Raw genomic sequence first — 17089 nt, 5'->3', positions numbered from 1 at the left:
TTTTTTTGGGCCCAAAAGGTTTTACCCCTTCAATAAGAGGTTTTTCCCCCCCCCCCCCCCCCCCCCCCCCCCCCCCCCCAAAAAAAAGATCAAATAAAGAATTATGAAACTATGAAATACGCTCACTGTCTCACCGAGCGTGATCATGTTGATCTGACGCCCAAATATGCCACGTGGGTTTTAGGCTGGGACGTGGCCCACGTCAACGCCATGCTTGGAATGTTCGATCTTCCTCAATGTTTACGAAACATCTAACAAGGCTGGAGTCGCGGTCCAGGACCAAGATGGGCATGCATCGCGAACTCACATTCCCTCTTACAAATCCTCATAATATCACTGCAGTTCGAAAGAAATGGGCATTGACACTGTTCTGTGCCATGCGGTCACCGCTTTCGGCATCTTTAACTGGAGAGCTGGGGTAGTAAGTGGAACACAGCTCACGGGCGGACGTCCGGCCAAGGCAGCTTCAGCGCGAGGCAAGGCTGTTTCATGGCTGAAGATCTTGGCATCGGGCAACAACTAAGGTTCTGTCTGCAAGCCATTTCATGCATGAAGCGAAATATCCGGAACTGAATGGACAAGTCTCACGATCGGTCGGTCGGTCGGTGTGTTCCGTTCGGCAAAGTCACTGTCACTCTTTGTCAGGGCAGGGGAAACAGGGTGTTACATATGCCGTTGTTCCCGATCTACCCCCCGCATCCCCCTCCTCCCCCTTCTTTTGTCGTGAGAAGTGTTGGTTAGCCCTGCTGCGCCGCCGCGCCATGAACCTTATTGGCGACAATCGGCAAAGCTGGCGAATGGTAAGCTGTTACAACCCTCCTTTTTGGACATAACGACGCCTCATTTCTAGCGACAACAGAGCCGAACGAATCGAATTTGAACACCGGACTACCGTTTAGTTTTAACGCGATCCACCACCACCGAGCGTCGCGAACGGGTAGTCGGCTGGCTACTGTACATAGTCTAATGTAGTGCTATGGGCGGCCTCCTCGAGAGCTCCGTCTGTCGGTGGCTTGTTTGGTGCTAACGCACAGAGTTGCAGTTCTACACCATAACGCCATGTAGACGCAGCTTTTCTTAAGCGAAGAAGCGCGATCTAGCGCAGGGTAGCTAGGTGGACTAACCTCAACTCCAACTTCGGTCGGCAAGGGGCTGGACATGGACTATACCAGACTACTGCGTCTTTGTGGCTCAGAATTAGGACCATCGCCGACTGTCTTCGTTGCTTTGCCTTACTTTGTCTCGTCTTGCCCAACCCTTGTCCCTGCCTTGTCCTGTATGCACAAGTGGAAAAGAAAGATAGGTCCCCCCCCCCCAAAAGGGGTAAACATAACGGATTCTGTGAACAGAATGTTCCGTAAAACAAACTACGGGAGCCAAAGTCATCTATTGGATATCATTCTTGACTAGGTGGTACTGGGCCAGAGGCAGAGGTGTAGGACGTTTTGTTTCTTACTGTTGCTACTGTCGTTGTCATAGGGCACCAAGAAAGTTCGTACTAATATAGTAGGTATCTAGATACTCCGCTCTATGTCGTTGAATCTCCTAGTGTTTAATCCATTGACGCCAAGAGATACCGGGATGTGGGTTCGGTACACATTCCGGGCTAGGAAGACATGAATGTGAATGTAGACAAGTGGCGGCAGTGGTGGTGTTGATGCGCAAACTTGGCATGGACGTGGTGGCTTACTGTGTACTGACAGATCCAATGTATCATCACAGGCGAGGCGTAGCAGCAGAGATATTTCATGATACTGTTTATTGATATTGACAAAAGCTGCGTGCAGTAGCGGTAGTAAGACTACCTCTAGATAGGTACCTACCTGTGTGTGCTTCTGGTGATCTGTGGCTTGACATAGAACAGCAACCATCATGTCGTTATGTGTTAGTTCCCTTGTGATAACATACCGACCGGCCGTCAACTTGCTCCATCGTCCGTGGCGCCCATGGGATATGGGGGGCATAGCTATTTTCATAACGTCGAGTCTCAATGGGGAAAGGGTAACGAAGAACTCTCGGCACTTTCAAGGCTCCCAAGGCTCATGCCGCCCTCATATGGATACCTCTAGAGGTACATCTTCAGGTCAGGCTGGGCGAAGCTTCGCCGGTCGGTGTTTGTAGTATGGTGTACAGTAGGTCAGAGTTCCGACAGACGGTCTTGGAAAATCTTCGAAGCGGACTAATGACATATTCGTCTGGTTTGGAGCTTCACTATTTTTTTCCTGCTCCTGTCCTTTAGCTTGGAGACATCCGACCCTCACCCTACATGCAGTCGTTTGGGTAGGATACAGATTTTGGGCTTCGACATCTACTATATAGCTCCATCTAATCCCCCCGTTGGCAATGGAGGTTGACACTCTTCGATATCATAAGCCTCATAGCATTCAGAACCAAACAACATTCAATAGCAGTTGTATCCTCGGGAACATCACTCAGCGGGTCAACTACAACGACAGAGGATTTTGGCAACAGGTCGTGAGACAAAGCCAACAGTAGCATCCTCATAATCCTGACAGAGCTTCTTCCTCGTCTACTTTATCCTGAATTTCCGGTATAGTAGCAACACCATTGATAACAGCACCAACAGCACCAACAGCACCGTTAGCACCGTTTGAAGCCGAGCTTCCGTCCACGACAACAATGTACCAATACGAGCATAGCATGACCTTTGATTCCCAGGGGCAGGGAGGAGTCTACAGCGCCAACGCCAGCACGGGGTCTTCCAACACAAACAGTACCAGACAACAACACGCCACAGTCAAGAGAAGGAATAGCATCGAGTCAGACAGCTCCCTCGAGTTGAGAGGGCCAATGGAGGTCGACGGATCGGTCAAATCCGGCGGAGGCGTTGCGTTCTCGGGGAACTTTGCAGTGAGAGATCGCATTGAGGCGTATGGGGATATTAGTATTGTTGGGGATTTGAGGTGCAGGTACGTTTGTGCTCTCCTTCTCTTCTCTGGCTTTCGCTTTCTGGATGTGAGATTGGAAAGTGGGCGATGCTAATCACGTCGAAACACAGTAGTAGGATTAAGGCGTATGGGAACGTCAAGATTGATGGGAGTGCGCTGTGTGTGTAAGTTACTTCACCTCTCCCCCCCCCCCCATCTTCTCTCCATTTTCCTTTCTTTTCTCTCTCTGTAACAGAACCCAACAGTTCTGACCACCATCCTTCACAAACAGCGACAGAGTCAAAATCTTTGGAAAACTCAAAGTCACCGGTACCTTTGAGGTCCAAGGGGACGTGGAAGTCTGGGGAGCCATCACCATCAATGGGTATCTGTAAGTTACCTGTGTCGTTTATTCAGCCACTGTTGAACAAAAAATCCAGCCCAGGGCATATATGCTGACGAAAGTCAACGTTAAAGGAAATGCAAAAGCCTAACAGCATACGCATCCATAACCACCGTCGGTGACCAATCTTGGTATCAAACCGAACAGGGCGAGATCGTCCATGGCGCTAAGCTGATCCAGAGGACTAACTATGAGGGATAGAAAGCTCACTGGATGTATAACTTGGCTTAATTTTTCCTTGGTCGCTTTTTCCCAACTTTTTTATTCTTTTCTAGACATTGGAAGACTTTCTCTCTTAGACCTGGTACACCGTGTGATATTGTTGGTGTTTTCATTTTCTAGTCTATGGGCTTGATGTCTGTTGTGCGAGTTGTTATTTCAGCGTCCTTCGATTTTAATTTTGTTTTTTTGTTATCTTTCCTTCTGTCATGTCGACTTCGAAGATGGAAAGAGGCACCGTGATGTGATTGGGGCGCAGAATTTGTTTATTTGGGAAGAAGTTGTGGTGGCCACGGCGCGGTCAGGGCTTGGTTTAGATATGCTATCTTTTGCTTTCCGTCTCGTTTCTTTCCCTTTCCGGTTCTTATTATTTTTCCATTTACATGTTCATATCATCAGCGAGACGTACAGTCGAAGTTCTGAGGGTGGGGTGGTCAGCTAGGTAGGCAGATAATAAAGACCGGGATCCTTTTAGAGGAGGAAAATTCACAAAAAGTCAATTACACGGACCGTGCTTCGAAGACCGAACACCACGAACAACTGAGGCAATCATGACAATAACCCAGTGGGGGGATCTACACTAACTGTCAATAATGGGTTGGGGGAACAGCAGTCTTTCCTTGGCTTGCTTGGTCACCTGTGGAACCAACCAACTTTGAACCATCTGTCAACTATCAAGGGAGCCAAAACTGGAGGTGGAAAAACCAAACATCCGAGTTTCCAGCTACCACCTCAGATTTAGTTGCTAATGCAGTAGAGCTACAGTAGGTAGTTTGCCATTATCAGGAGCCTACCGACGTACCAAATCTGGGAAGAGAAACAAGAACTCATGGACCCTGAAGAATGGCGAATGAATTGCTTTGCGAAGCACGCTAAACCTGTTAAGGTGTTGGTTCCTGAGCGCTGCAGACCTGCAGTTGACTGCAGGAAATGTGGGGCGCCAAGTTCCTTCCAGCCCACGGTCCCTTGAGGTTCTCCACAAAGGCCGATCACTGGCAGGCTCCACAGGCCCGTTTCACAAGCTCGGTTCCCTTTCCACTTGCCGTCCTTTGACCTCACGCGTTCCACTGCACGAAACGACGACATCATCGGCCACCCGCCCGCATCGTGTGGGACTTTTGCCCTCACTCAAGCCTCGATAACGCCACAAGTACCAACTTTTCCTCTTTCTGCTCGGCGACTCGGACAACAACTGAAACCAAACCGAGGCGACCGTCTTCTACCGCGCGCGACGCCTAACATGAACCTGCCCACCGATCTATAGCCCCTTGCCTTATCGCCCTACGAGCTTGAACAGTCCCCGCTCAAGATGTCTGCTGCCGAAGCAATCGAGCAGTCCAACGCGATGAACGAACCCATTTCCCCGCGTCAGGACGCGCCGCCCATCCAGCAGGCGATCCAGACCCTCGGTGCCCTCAACCCTCTCAACTCTCTCGACATGCCGGCCGACCCCGATGCCCAAGCTACCGTAACCGATTTCCTCGATTTTACCGAATACCTTCCAGCAGACATAATGCGCTCCCTCACCCTCATCGGCAAGCTCGACGAGACCCACGTCAACGCGTCCACCAAAGTCCACGAACTCGCCACCAAATGGTCTCAACTACCCAACATCCCACCCCCCAAGCGGACCAGTGCCGTCGATGTGCGCGCCGACATCTCCGAACAGCTTCAGCAAGGCATGAATGCCCGTGTTTCCGCCCACGCGGAAGCTGTACGAATGGATGGAGAGGTTAAACGGCACCACAGTCGCATCAAAACCATTCTCGCCAAGCTGGAGACCATGTTTGAGAACTACCCGCCCCCAGAAGAGATCAAGAGTCCTGTTGCAACGTTCAAGTCGCCCCAGGCAGCGGCAGGGTCGAAGGCACCCCTGAGACTGGATGGTCAGAAACCTCGACGACATGCGATCCCAAGAATCACAGTCCCTGGAGAAGTTTTGGCGCCATACGAGCTCAACTATGAGCCGTTTACCAGCGACAGCGAGAGCAGCTCCGAGGACGAGGATGTGGCATCTCTGTCCACCAGCCGTGTAACCCCAGCACCCCAGCCACGTATCAAGGTTGTGAAGGCTCCTGCCCGTCCCCCTAAAGCTGGAAAGGCACCCAAGCCAAGAACATCCGTACCTCCGCCGCATGTTCCGGGGGGCGAGCAACCGCTATCTACGAGCGCTGCGCTGGCACAGCTGGGTCCGCCTCCAGTGAACCCTGTCATCGGCGGCCCGGACGCTCCTTGGGGCCAGCTTACACCATTCGAACTCGCCAAGCTGAGAAAGAAGATGAAGAAGAATGCAGCATGGACCCCCTCCGTTACCATGATCGCTCGAGAACTCCAAGCGTTGGGCCGCGGCTATGAAGCCTTTAAAGCTGCACAGCAAAAAGCGGAACAAGAGGGTAGGGTCTTTGAGGGAAAGATGCCTGTTCCGGTCAAGAACCCTACCACTGGAGAGATGCAGATGCCCGTGGGCGCGGTCTCGGAAGAGGCTTTGGCTGCAGACGAGGCGAATACCTATAATCGCGGCATGAAGTTGAACGAGGCCAAGAAACTCAAGAGAGTCCAGTTGGCACACCAGGCTGCGATTGAGGCCGAAGAGTCGGCGAAGCTCCTGGACAATGTTGCCCGGATATTGATGAACAACTCGCAACCTGCCATTGCCCAACCAACCCCAACACCTACGATAGTCAACAACAGCCGACCCAAGCAACCAAAGAAGCGCAAGAGGGAGTCTGTCATCGAGGCCGATGCGACGAAACCGGAGTCACAGATCAAGCGGATGAAGAACGAGACTCCTGTCCCTACTCCGCAGCTAAATCTTCAACCACACCAGAGGACGGCAGTGCCTACACCTGTCTTGCATTCTACAACCCCCATCCCTCTCCCCATTCACGCCCAAGATCACTCCAGCGCTGCCAAATCTAGTGCCTCGGTCGCTTCGGCGACATCTCCCGCCCCAAGCAGCATCGCCGGTAGTTCCAGTGCGGCTCCTCCAGTTCCGCCCATAAAGCTACCACCCGCTGAGACCCCGATCCCGCCGCCGTTACGGTCGCCCAGAAAGTCTACAACTCCGATTCTTCCTCCTGTTAGAGAGACGAGGAAGACGCAAATGACTCGCACCCAAGAGCAGCAGCAACAACAACCGACAACACAACCGCAACCGCAACCACCACAACAACAGCAGCAGCCGCCGCCGCCGCCGCAACCGCTGCCGCAGCAAAACCAACCACAACAGAAACAACAACTACTGGTGCAGCAACAGCAAAAGGAAATACAAAGTGCGTCTCGTGTAACAACTCCAGCTGCAGATGTACCCAGTCACACACCAGATCAAGAGGAACTAGCAGTATCCACAACGGTGACTGCGCCTCCCAGTGTGGCATCAACCACATCTATTCGTCGCAAGGCTTCTAGTTTAGAACCCCAGGCTTCTCTTGCATCAGATCGCCCTCGTCGCACAAGTACTGCCCGGAACACCCCTGCACCAGACAAGGCTCCGGCAGAGACGACCACAACCACACGGACGACCGGAAAGCGAACCAAAAGACCAGCGCCAGGTGTTATTAGTCGGACTGTGAGCGGCGGCAATAGTGCTGTTGGGAAACGAAAAGCCGCGCCGAAGAAGAGCGCCCGCACCGGGAAGGGTAAGGACAAGGCAGCTGTGGAAGGTCGACAAACAGCGGCGGCAGTAGCAGCAATGACAGCCGCCGCCGGAGCCAAAAACGAGATGGAGGTTGAGGTGGATGACGAGGGAAACGTGATCGATCCCGACGAGCCGAGGTACTGCCTATGCAACCGTGTGAGCTTTGGGATAATGATTCAATGTGATAACGTCGATGTGAGTAAACAACCCACCAAGAAGAAGAAGTCAGCATCAAAAAAATCCGGCAAGGCCGCAGCAAGTCGAGGTTCGGCAACTTCTACGTCTACTATGTCCATTTCCACAAGGTCAAAGACCGACGAAAAAGGTCTCAGGCGAAAACAGGAAACAAAGGAGGATGTGCATGAAGAAGAACAGGACGAAGAGCAAGCGCCCAACAAGGAAAATGCAGAAGAAAACGCAGAGAGCTATCCCTCTCAGACGGGAAAGAAGAGGGTGAGAATCGCCCGGAGCCAGTGCTCGAACAATTCCGCAGACAAAGAGGGTGGAGAGAGTGGGGGAGGGAATCAGAACAACTAAAAGGGACACAAGGCTAACGATGTTGTCAATCCACAGAAATGCCAGCAGGAATGGTTCCATCTCGAATGCGTAGGACTCACCGCGATTCCGGCGAGGACGACGAAGTGGTATTGTCCCGACTGTCGCAAGGCGCTCAACATTGGCGAGAAGGGCGAAGTCAGTGCTAGAGGCATCAAGGCCTAGAGAACTGAGGCGTTAGTGCCTACGTAGAGAGCCCAGGGGGCTAGAGCTAAGAGAGACCTTGAGATACCTCTAGGGTCGGTGGGATGTTTTGTTTCCTGTCTCGTTCAGTACAGCGTGGGGCCAAGCTGGTTGCGTGATGGCAATGCACTTGGGCGTTGGTTTTCGGTTGGGAAGGCGCTGGTGTGAGAGAAGTCATTTGGTAGCGCGTTCTTGCATTTATAACCTCAGCCTGCCAGGTGGATGGTTGATTCCTTTTGACCATACATGGCGATTAATTAACCTTTCAAAGTAGGACATTGGGCTACAGACTTCAATAACATAACTATGACAGATCGGACTGTTAGTACTTAAGCTCAAAGGCTCACCCAAAAGAGGGCACTTATACTGCTTGGAAATGGCCCTTGTTATGGAGCGAGAATGTATCCCATAGCGGAAGTTGACGGGCGAGAAAGCTGCGAAGAACATGTATATTGTTTTATGCAACAATAGTATACCAGGTGTTCCTATGCGATGCACACGAGACGGTCTTCAAAAGAACCATGACTTGGTGTTGATCTTCAAGGTGTGCCTGCCAAGCCATGACGACAATGGCGAGGATCATCGCCATCGAGGGACGAACGGAGGAAGCGGAAAGGCAACAGTCCCGTCTGGCAATCCACGTGTCATACTCGGCATAGCAAGGAGCCTAAAGTCAGACCGCGCAACCTGCTTTTAATCACCAGAAACGATCATTGCTTCACCAACTGGCCTACGTACCTACACGACAGAGGAACCTACTTCGTTCCCTACTCAGCTACATGCTCACCCACCACATAATGGATTCTCAAACCCAAACCCACGAAGATCAAGACCAACAAAACCCCTCTGGCTACGAACCTACCTGGCCTAAGGACCTGGGCATATCCCCTATGCCGGCAGCCTCAATCTTCCAGTTCATCACGCGCTTCTTCCAAGTATCTGACAACCCGGATCTGACCGAGGAATGGCTCAGCTTTTTCGGGGAGGAAGCCAAGGTCGTGATGGGCGAGAAGGTTGCTGAGGGGAAGGATGGTACGCAACCCCATACATCTCTACCTGCCTCTATATCCCTACCGCCATGTGTTTCCTTGCTGAAGATGTGACCAAGAGGCGGAGTTCAATTGACTAATTCGTTGAATGAATAAATATAGAGCTTCGTGTCCTAAGAAAGGGAATGTGGGAAAAAGTCAAGACGAGGAAGCATACAGTTCAGAAGGGTTTTCCGGGTATGTTCCCTCTTACTGGACAGTTGGGAGGAGGAGGAGGAGGAGGAGGAGGAGCAGGAGGGGGAGTTGAAGGTGATGGTGTCCTGAACTTGGAGTTTATGATATATGGGACTGTGCTTTATACGTTGAGGGAGACAGGCAAAGAGGAGAAGATGGATTGGGCGGCGCATGGGATATTGGTTAGGAGGGAATTGGAGGACGGAGAGGAGGAGATGGAGAAGGAAGGTGGTGGTCATGGTAGTTCTGATGGCAAAGCATCCGCAAGGGGAAATACTTCGCCATTTGTGTTTGGGAGGTATAGAGTGTATCTGTCTTCTGGCGTTGAGTAGTGGAAGGATAGACACGTGGAGATTCCCTTTGTAGTGTAAGATGACAGGATAGTACTTGGGGATTTGATGGAAGAGTATGGTCTGGTAATGGGATTTGGATTGCGATCGTGGTTTGGGTTGATATTCGTTGTAGACAATTAGTATCAGTTTCGCACTATCAACATTTCGGAATCGTGATCTAGATACTGGGCTTGCAAGAATGTGTTGAATCCGGTATTTGCGTCATGTTGTCTCAGACCTGATGGGCGTAGGAGCGAAGGGTGTTGAGAAGGGGGAGTTTTCGGTATGGGTTGAGGTGGGTCCAGTGTACTAACATCAGTCGGCACTCTATACGTTCATATCCGTTAGAACAGAAAGACATTGCTAACAGCACATACGCAGACAGATGGCACGCTGTTTCTATACAAGAAAATACGTGCTCATTCTGCTCTCCACAACTTCACAATCATAAACGCTTGATATACCGGGTTCGCAATCATCAAGCATTCACAGCTATGTTCGCTTTTAACTACACGATTCCAAACAGTTCCAAAGCCACATGAGCCAGGCGTTGCCGCAAATCCCCGAAGTCGACTAAACAAACCCCACCTCCCTTTTCGATACGTAACTCCAGCAACCCACATGATATGCCGGACTGTCACCCGCCCAGACGACGGGATAAGAGACAATGCACATGCAGCCAGCAGCTGACTGAAACCCCCTTGCCTTGTTCTTCTTCCTGGGGCTGTGTTTGGTCTCGCTTTTGCTTGTCTGCCATAGGACAATTCTGCGATAGGAAAGTAAGCCAGGCATCAGAGATCAGCTACCAGTAGGTCAAAATTCTCGGCGCGGGGTATATTCGCTAGGGTACCGGCGAGAGACAAAACAAACGGAGGAACGACGATGGCCTCAACGAGTGCGGGGGACATCGAAGGGAGCACAGCGTCTTATACGTACCTCAGCCAGCCGCGGATCAGGCGAGCGGCGTGTCACGACCTGGCCTGAGATGACTCCTTTTGGGTTTACGATAGCCTGCGAAATCGGCGTGTCGGTTGCTTCCGGGTGACTTTGATAACTGGATCTTGATGGACATTGAAAAGGCCTCTTGCGTGTGTGGACAGAATGCTCTGTACATGCGTACATAGCTGGCGCCTGGCTGCCAGATGAGCAATGTGCGTGGCAATGCGGCCTGCCCTGTGAGCTTGTTGAAGCACCACCACCACCACCATCTGGCATACCTACAGTATAGGTACGATGACGTGAGGTAAGACGGATCTCCTCAGCTATCATTGACTACCTAGGTATCAAGCTTGAGGGAATCAAAAGACATGAGGATAACGAGACAAAGGCCCCGAGGAGGGGAGCGCGCCATGTGCATGCTGAAAGAACCATCTAACCCATCATGTAGCCGACAATGGTGAATACTACGCTTTGTAGATCCCGGAATGACTAAAACAAAGGCCATGTCGACCATGTGCCATGTGAGCCCCCGACCGTCACCAGCCCTTCCTGGGCGGCTATCTTTTCGATATTTCATTTTGCTAGTGTGTTAAGCATCAAGAGGTTGCTTTTAGAAACCTACCTTTCATAGCACTGGCATTAGGTAGATACCCAGGGGTTCGTCGCAGTCATGAAACAAGGATCCATGATCCATCCACCCATCTGGCCATCGGAACCGATGACGTACTTTTTTGGGTGCTTGTGTACGAGATGAAATGAACGACCCTACCACGGTGAACTGGTCCTTGCGAACCATCATCCAACCGACTTGGGCCATGCTTATCATAGGCAGCAGCAGCAGCAGCAGCCACTTTCGCCATTGGAGGCCATGGAAGAAGCACAGCAAAGATTTCTTTTACCCTTTGCCACAAAGAAGGAGTCAGCTGGTCTCCCACCACAATGTAGTGTAGTGTAAGAATGAGAGCAGAGAAGTGAAGAGAAGCGCCGAAGGTCGGTGTGTGAGTGATTAGGTGATGAATACCTAGCGGTGGGAGCACCAGGGAGGGGGACTGGATAACAGATCGCCCCGCCATCGGCGTCCATTCAGCGGTTTCATTGTAACGCTTCCCTGCCAGGTACATGGGGGTACTTGTGCCTTGTTGTTCTTGTGAAGATAGGGGCTCTGGGTGGTTTCTTATCTCGGGACACTTGAACCGTCACGCTATCCCGCTCACTAGCACCGGTGGGTACCTCGTCCCTTTGCACCTGCATCACGCCCCGCACGCTTGTACCACCTCCACTCACGACAACCTACAACCTCCCGTCGCTGAAGATCTCCCCGCCTTGCCCGCTTGTCGTTGTCTCTCATCAATCAGAATCCCGATTCCCGAACCCGCCTTCGCTGCCCGGACTTCAAACGACGTCGGCCTTTTGAAACAACAGCAGGCTGATAGTGTACACTGCTCTAGACCGTAGGGTAGGTACCTCCAGGTCAACATAGGTAGCCAAGGCGCCTTAACTGGACCCGTGTGTGGGTTCCACTCTTCCATTCCCTTCTTGTCCCGCATCCCACTGCAGTTGTTCATCGCAGCCAGTAACAGGCATCACAGTGCTCAGGTTCCCGGGTGACTGGACGGGCAGTCAGGAAGGTCCTCAACCTGTCACCCTGACGGGGTCACCGCCCACGCAGCCCGGTCTGGTGTAACTTACCTAGGTAACCAGCAGGAGCCAGGTACCTCCCACTACCTCTCAATAGACGGGGAGGTACCAGGCAGGACCTCGCGCCAGGCACTGTCCAGTAGGCAGTTGCTGGTTGATCCATCCTGGCCGTTGACCCGTATACTGCCGCTCAATTGGGGAGGGGGCTGTTGACGTCGGCAGTCACCACCTCCCTGACTCTTCCTACATTGGTTCACACTTGAAGTTCCATCCGACCTCTTCTTTACCCAACTACAAACCACACACACACCCACAGACAGAAACACGCAAGGTACCCAGCTTCTACTTCATACCAGGAACAACAGCACCGACTTTCCGACCAGTTACCATCACGAACGTTCAACGACTACTAGCATACGCCGGCGACTTCTCTTTGCTTTGATCACGACACATTTCGAACTTTACACACGCTGCTACTAATCTAACCACCATCTGTAATACAGCGTCACTTCAAGTGCGACTCTACTCTCTCTTTTCTAATTTGATATCATCCTCCTTCCATCTGCCCGTCTGTCGCAGAGTTCGCTCTGCGATTACACTCCTTTGTCCCCTGGTAACAACACAGCACAACTCCCGGACACAGCCCAGTGCTCAACTGCCTCGACGCTCTCGATATTACCGCTCGAATTCGCCAATAGCTATCTTGTCCTACGTTTCTCCGAGCATACGCCGTGCAACCCACGTAGAACCGTCTCGTTTACCAAGGCTCTTCACCATATACATACCTGCCGTATTCACTCTCTGAACGCCGGCTAGTTGTGTCTCTACGTGCCTGGAGACCTTTCGACGCTTGTTGCTTCATCCCCCCGGGCAGGAACCTGCTCGACCCTCTCCCGAGTTGCCATTCATGCCAGGTTTGTTGTGCTCCTTAAAACAATCTCCGTGACTTTCTGTTCTAACGTAAGGCCTTGATAGCCTCTAAGAAAGACCGGAAGAATGGCAAGGACAGTGGCGGAGTGGTCGCAGCGGTGACGAAACAGGGCGCCAAGTTCTCGTGGGTTCCCCTCCTGTTCAACGGATGATCCTCTGTGCTCGAGTGCCCGTCACCACTTAAACTGTTCAATCTAATCATCAGTTACCCTATTAGAAACACGACTGACGCTAAAGACGCCTCGTCCAGCCCGTCGCCGACCGCTACCCCGATACCGGCAGTGTCGGTTCCCGATAGCATGCCTTTTGCACCCTCGCCCCGTGATCGAATCACTTCCCCTTATCTCGACGCTGTCTCCACGGCTTCGTTTGCAACAAGCCCCTCGCCGAACGCTAGGGAATGGATAAAGAACCTGCCAACTATGGCAGGCTCGCCCGGGAATCTTATTAGTTTGGCGGGCGAGTCGCCTCCTACTGCTCCCTCGTCGTATACTCCTTCATCATTCGACGACACACGCGGGATGTCCTCTGGCTGGTCTTCTCCCAGGCCTCCCAGCAATCTCTATGCAGCTTCCGTATCACCTCCAACTGCGGGCCGCCGGCCGATGAGTTTCCACATGGCTAGATCCCCTGCGGAGCTTCACGGACATTTAGGCGAGCCAGCATCTAGGAGAAGCTCGATGCATTCGCACTTTGCGCGTGCTGGAAATCCACCGCTGCCTCACCAACCGCAACCTCACTTTTACGGTGCACCCGACTTTAACCTAGACACCCATCGCCACGATGGCATCAAGGCGGGCGAACGAGGCTACTATTTTGGGTATGATATCATTACCTCTCCATCTTTGGATAATGTTATGAGGAATGACAAGGTCGTCTTGGCTGGATACGAGGGCGGTTTGGAAGTTCACAAGCTTACAAAGGGAGGTCGCTTGGAACCCTTGGCGAGTTTGAAGGGATTGCGTGGAGGCGTATATCACGCCAAGGTTCTTCCTTGGACGGCTGCGCAAGCGGACGTATTCCCGCTGATCGCAGTTGTTGTCCATGGTCCAGATATTCCCCCTATCCAGTCGGCTTCTACCTCGGCTCCGAAAACCGAAGGCGACTATGATGCCGTGTCTGAGGAAAGGTCCGAGGCCATGGCTAACGTCCCACTTGACGCTCCTAAGGATACGCCCGGTGATAGGGCGGTACCTGGTTTCATAGAGTGTTACCAGACGACCGTCGAGGTCTACTCGCTCAAGACCAACAAGCTAGTTGACATTCTACTTGAGGCACCGAAGATCCCATTGAAGACTTCAGTCCTCAGCCCGATCTTCCAAGCGCCTCTTCCGTCGGGTGCTTTCCACATTCACGCAGATGGCGGAAGTGTTGTCGTATCATCTGGAATCACCGGCGAATGCTGGGTGTATCAGCAGGTGGTAGCGGATGAATTGGCCCCGCGTTTCGTTTGTCATGGAAAACTTTGGACAACACTCCAGCAGACTCCGAGAGGCAGCGATGGATCGCAGGACATGGACCGGAATTACACTCCAGTGCCGCCTCGCCCACGGCCTCAGATTGCAATTCTGAGCGTCAGAGGCAAATGGATCGCTTACTGCCCGGCTACGCCGTCTTCGCAGATAAGTCTTCGAGCGACCGTCCCGGTTCCAATTTACGGTCGGGCCCCGAATTTGTCTTCGTTGACGCCTGGTCAGCTGCCACCCGTTTCTTCTGAAATCGATCTTCCGTTGGGTGACAGTGTTGTGAACAAGATTGTGCGAGATGCGACCCAGGAGCTTATCCAAGGTGCCAAATGGGTTGGCAAACAAGGTTGGCAGGCTTGGAACAGCTACTGGAATCCGCAAGCAAACCCGACCAGCCGGTCTCCTGTTCTCGCTCCTCAAAGCTGGGGAGGTTCTGCCCAGCCAGACCCTTCCCAGTTTCCTCCGACACATGGTGCCATCACTCCGCCAATTGCGAAGGATCCGAACATGATTTCGATTGTGGATTCAGAGACCTTGTCCTCATCGGCCACTATCCATCCGGTTACCAGCTTCCACATTCCCCAAGGTTGCAGTTTCTTGTCTTTCTCTCCGTCTGGCCTATCTCTCTTCACTGCCAGCTGCAAGGGAGATGTCCAGACCGTTTGGGATTTGATGCGTTTACAGTACACCAAATCGTCGCCCTTGCAGGGTGCCGGCTTGTCTGTCACGGGAGGCCCGAGAGTGCGCCAGGTCGCCCAGTTCTCCCGTATGACAGTGACCCGCATTGTTGATGTGGCCTGGACTAAGCCGAATGGTGAGCGCATAGCCATGGTCACGGAGCGTGGAACCGTTCATATCCTGGATCTACCGGTAAGCGCCTTCTCGTGGCCTCCTCCACGTCGCCGGATCAGGCCGAGTGAGGCAACAAACTCGGCCTCGGAGGGAACTTCTGCGGTTGCGATTGCTTCCAACGCCCTGAGCTCGGTCCGTGAAGTCGCCCGGCCACTCATCAGCCGACCACGCAGAACTAGTAGCAACGGACAGCTTGTAGGGTCTGGAATTGGCGATTATGCAACACACGGTGGAAAGGTTATCGCTGCGAGCATCAGTCATTCTCTCGGCAAAACTGGACATGCCATTAGCCAGCTGAGGCACACAGGCGAAAACCGAGTATCTCTACCGAACAGCAACTCCGCTCCAGGGACGTCATGCGTGACGTGGGTGACGGGTAAGAGGGGCCACTTGCTTTATGTTCTGGGCAATGGTCTCGTTCGCTCGTTTGTGGTTACGAACCGAAGAACATCCGGAGGCGAGCGACGAGCTCCACGACTTTCAAGATATAAGGATGTGAAGGTTCCTTTGATGCCGGACCTCTCGTTGGCAGCCCGCGCGAAGGCTTTCGTCGACCAGGAAGAGTACTACGAGTTCACGGAGAGGGGCCTCGATACGGGCAATGAGACGTTGGTCCTCGATCGATATCGAGCTAAAACAAAGATGACCAACCTTGCCATCCGGTCATCAATTCCACAGGCGGAGATAGAGTCTAGCGCGCCGTATCAACCTTTTCACACTGACCGGCGTGTTGCCCTATACGAGGTTGAAGACGGGTCGGACGCAGCACAGCTTTCAGAGCGCATGGGTGCGGCGTCCCTTGACGACTCGGTGATTGAACCCAGTCAGAGAAAGCAGAAGGACCCGCGATTCTCACTGCGCGAATACGACAATTTAAAGCCAGGAGCCTCTCAGGCATGGGCTTTTGGCGGCAATATCCAAGGAAGAAAGCTGGATTTGGGGCTGCATCAGCTGGGAGATGACGATTTCCTGTTCAACGACGACCTGAGGGCTCTTCCTCCTTCTGCGATGGAACGAGTCCTTGAACGGAACGGGGACACTGACCAGGTTGTTGTCACAACTCGTCGGAAGCGTGGAGTTTCCCGCTTGACCGCCCAGGATCATGATGGGTTCTTTGAGGATGATTGTGAGGTGCTCGATTTTGCCGACCAGCGAGTTTGAGCAAAGCCAGGAACAGCCGTCCTTTTTTTTCCCCACCGGCGCAGTGTGTGCTTGCTTGTTTGACTTCGTTTAAGGATCTGCTTGGCTGTTTTGACGGTGGTGAGATCTACAATCACAAACAAATCAAAGCAAAAACTTTGGATTATAATGATCAACCATGGCTTATTCGCATTTGCCATTAGTGGCTCTGCTTTTGAGTCCACCTCTTGCTGGAGCTAGGATGGAGTTTGGGTACTAGCTTTGTTGGAGATGGTTGTGCTGTGAGCATGCAACTTTGATAGGGGACACTGGGCAAATATTGGGTTGCTACTTGAGTAATTAGCATATACGGAAACCAGTAAAGCGAGACAAGCAAATAATAGACGAACAACTTTGCAAATATGTTCGATCCCTGATGAGAGCATGTGATAGTGCGCAATAGAGTTTGATGATTCGAGACTGCTCCTCCTAGCAACCTAATCTAAATATGCGCGGGAAGGAGAGTTTACGGACTTATCAAATTCCCGTGGTACTTATGTATACGGAGAACATCCAATAAACACCCAAGTCGCCGGAGATAGTACCCTGATCCCACACGCTGACTGATCTCGGTGCCGTTCAATTCTTCCCCTTTTCAGATTTCTGTATTCACCTAGTCTCGCTAGTATATACATATCTTTGCAC

At 52.2% G+C, this 17089-nt stretch overlaps 5 protein-coding genes across 5 annotated transcripts; 4 read left to right on the top strand and 1 right to left on the bottom strand.

The window, feature by feature from the left end:
* Positions 1–2640: 2640 nt before the first annotated feature.
* Positions 2641–3492, top strand: NEUTE1DRAFT_100659 (uncharacterized protein; the record flags this gene model as incomplete). Its single annotated transcript, XM_009852555.1, has 4 exons — positions 2641–2930; positions 3020–3073; positions 3181–3279; positions 3378–3492. The coding sequence occupies 4 exons, from the start codon at positions 2641–2643 to the stop codon at positions 3490–3492; spliced, it is 558 nt and encodes a 185-aa protein (XP_009850857.1).
* Positions 3493–4819: 1327 nt separating this feature from the next.
* Positions 4820–7901, top strand: NEUTE1DRAFT_129627 (uncharacterized protein; the record flags this gene model as incomplete). Its single annotated transcript, XM_009852554.1, has 2 exons — positions 4820–7600; positions 7721–7901. The coding sequence occupies 2 exons, from the start codon at positions 4820–4822 to the stop codon at positions 7865–7867; spliced, it is 2928 nt and encodes a 975-aa protein (XP_009850856.1).
* An 865-nt stretch (positions 7902–8766) lies between these two features.
* NEUTE1DRAFT_62954 (uncharacterized protein) lies at positions 8767–9275 on the top strand (the record flags this gene model as incomplete). Its single annotated transcript, XM_009852553.1, has 3 exons — positions 8767–8917; positions 9037–9102; positions 9184–9275. Coding segments are annotated over 3 exons (300 nt in total), but the record flags the coding sequence as incomplete, so codon positions are not given.
* Positions 9276–9918: 643 nt separating this feature from the next.
* On the bottom strand, positions 9919–11239 carry NEUTE1DRAFT_62953 (uncharacterized protein; the record flags this gene model as incomplete). Its single annotated transcript, XM_009852552.2, has 4 exons — positions 9919–9948; positions 10132–10206; positions 10377–10712; positions 11096–11239. 4 exons carry the CDS (start codon positions 11237–11239, stop codon positions 9919–9921), a joined length of 585 nt encoding a protein of 194 aa, XP_009850854.1.
* A 1755-nt stretch (positions 11240–12994) lies between these two features.
* On the top strand, positions 12995–16426 carry NEUTE1DRAFT_81630 (uncharacterized protein; the record flags this gene model as incomplete). Its single annotated transcript, XM_009852551.1, has 2 exons — positions 12995–13071; positions 13165–16426. The coding sequence occupies one exon, from the start codon at positions 13247–13249 to the stop codon at positions 16424–16426; it is 3180 nt and encodes a 1059-aa protein (XP_009850853.1).
* Between the last annotated feature and the right edge of the window lie 663 nt (positions 16427–17089).

Source organism: Neurospora tetrasperma (assembly GCF_000213175.1).
Source record: "Neurospora tetrasperma FGSC 2508 unplaced genomic scaffold NEUTE1scaffold_3, whole genome shotgun sequence".
Taxonomy (NCBI): domain Eukaryota; kingdom Fungi; phylum Ascomycota; class Sordariomycetes; order Sordariales; family Sordariaceae; genus Neurospora; species Neurospora tetrasperma.
The sequence above is the reverse complement of the archived record's forward strand: the minus strand, read 5'-3'. Positions and strand labels throughout refer to the sequence as shown.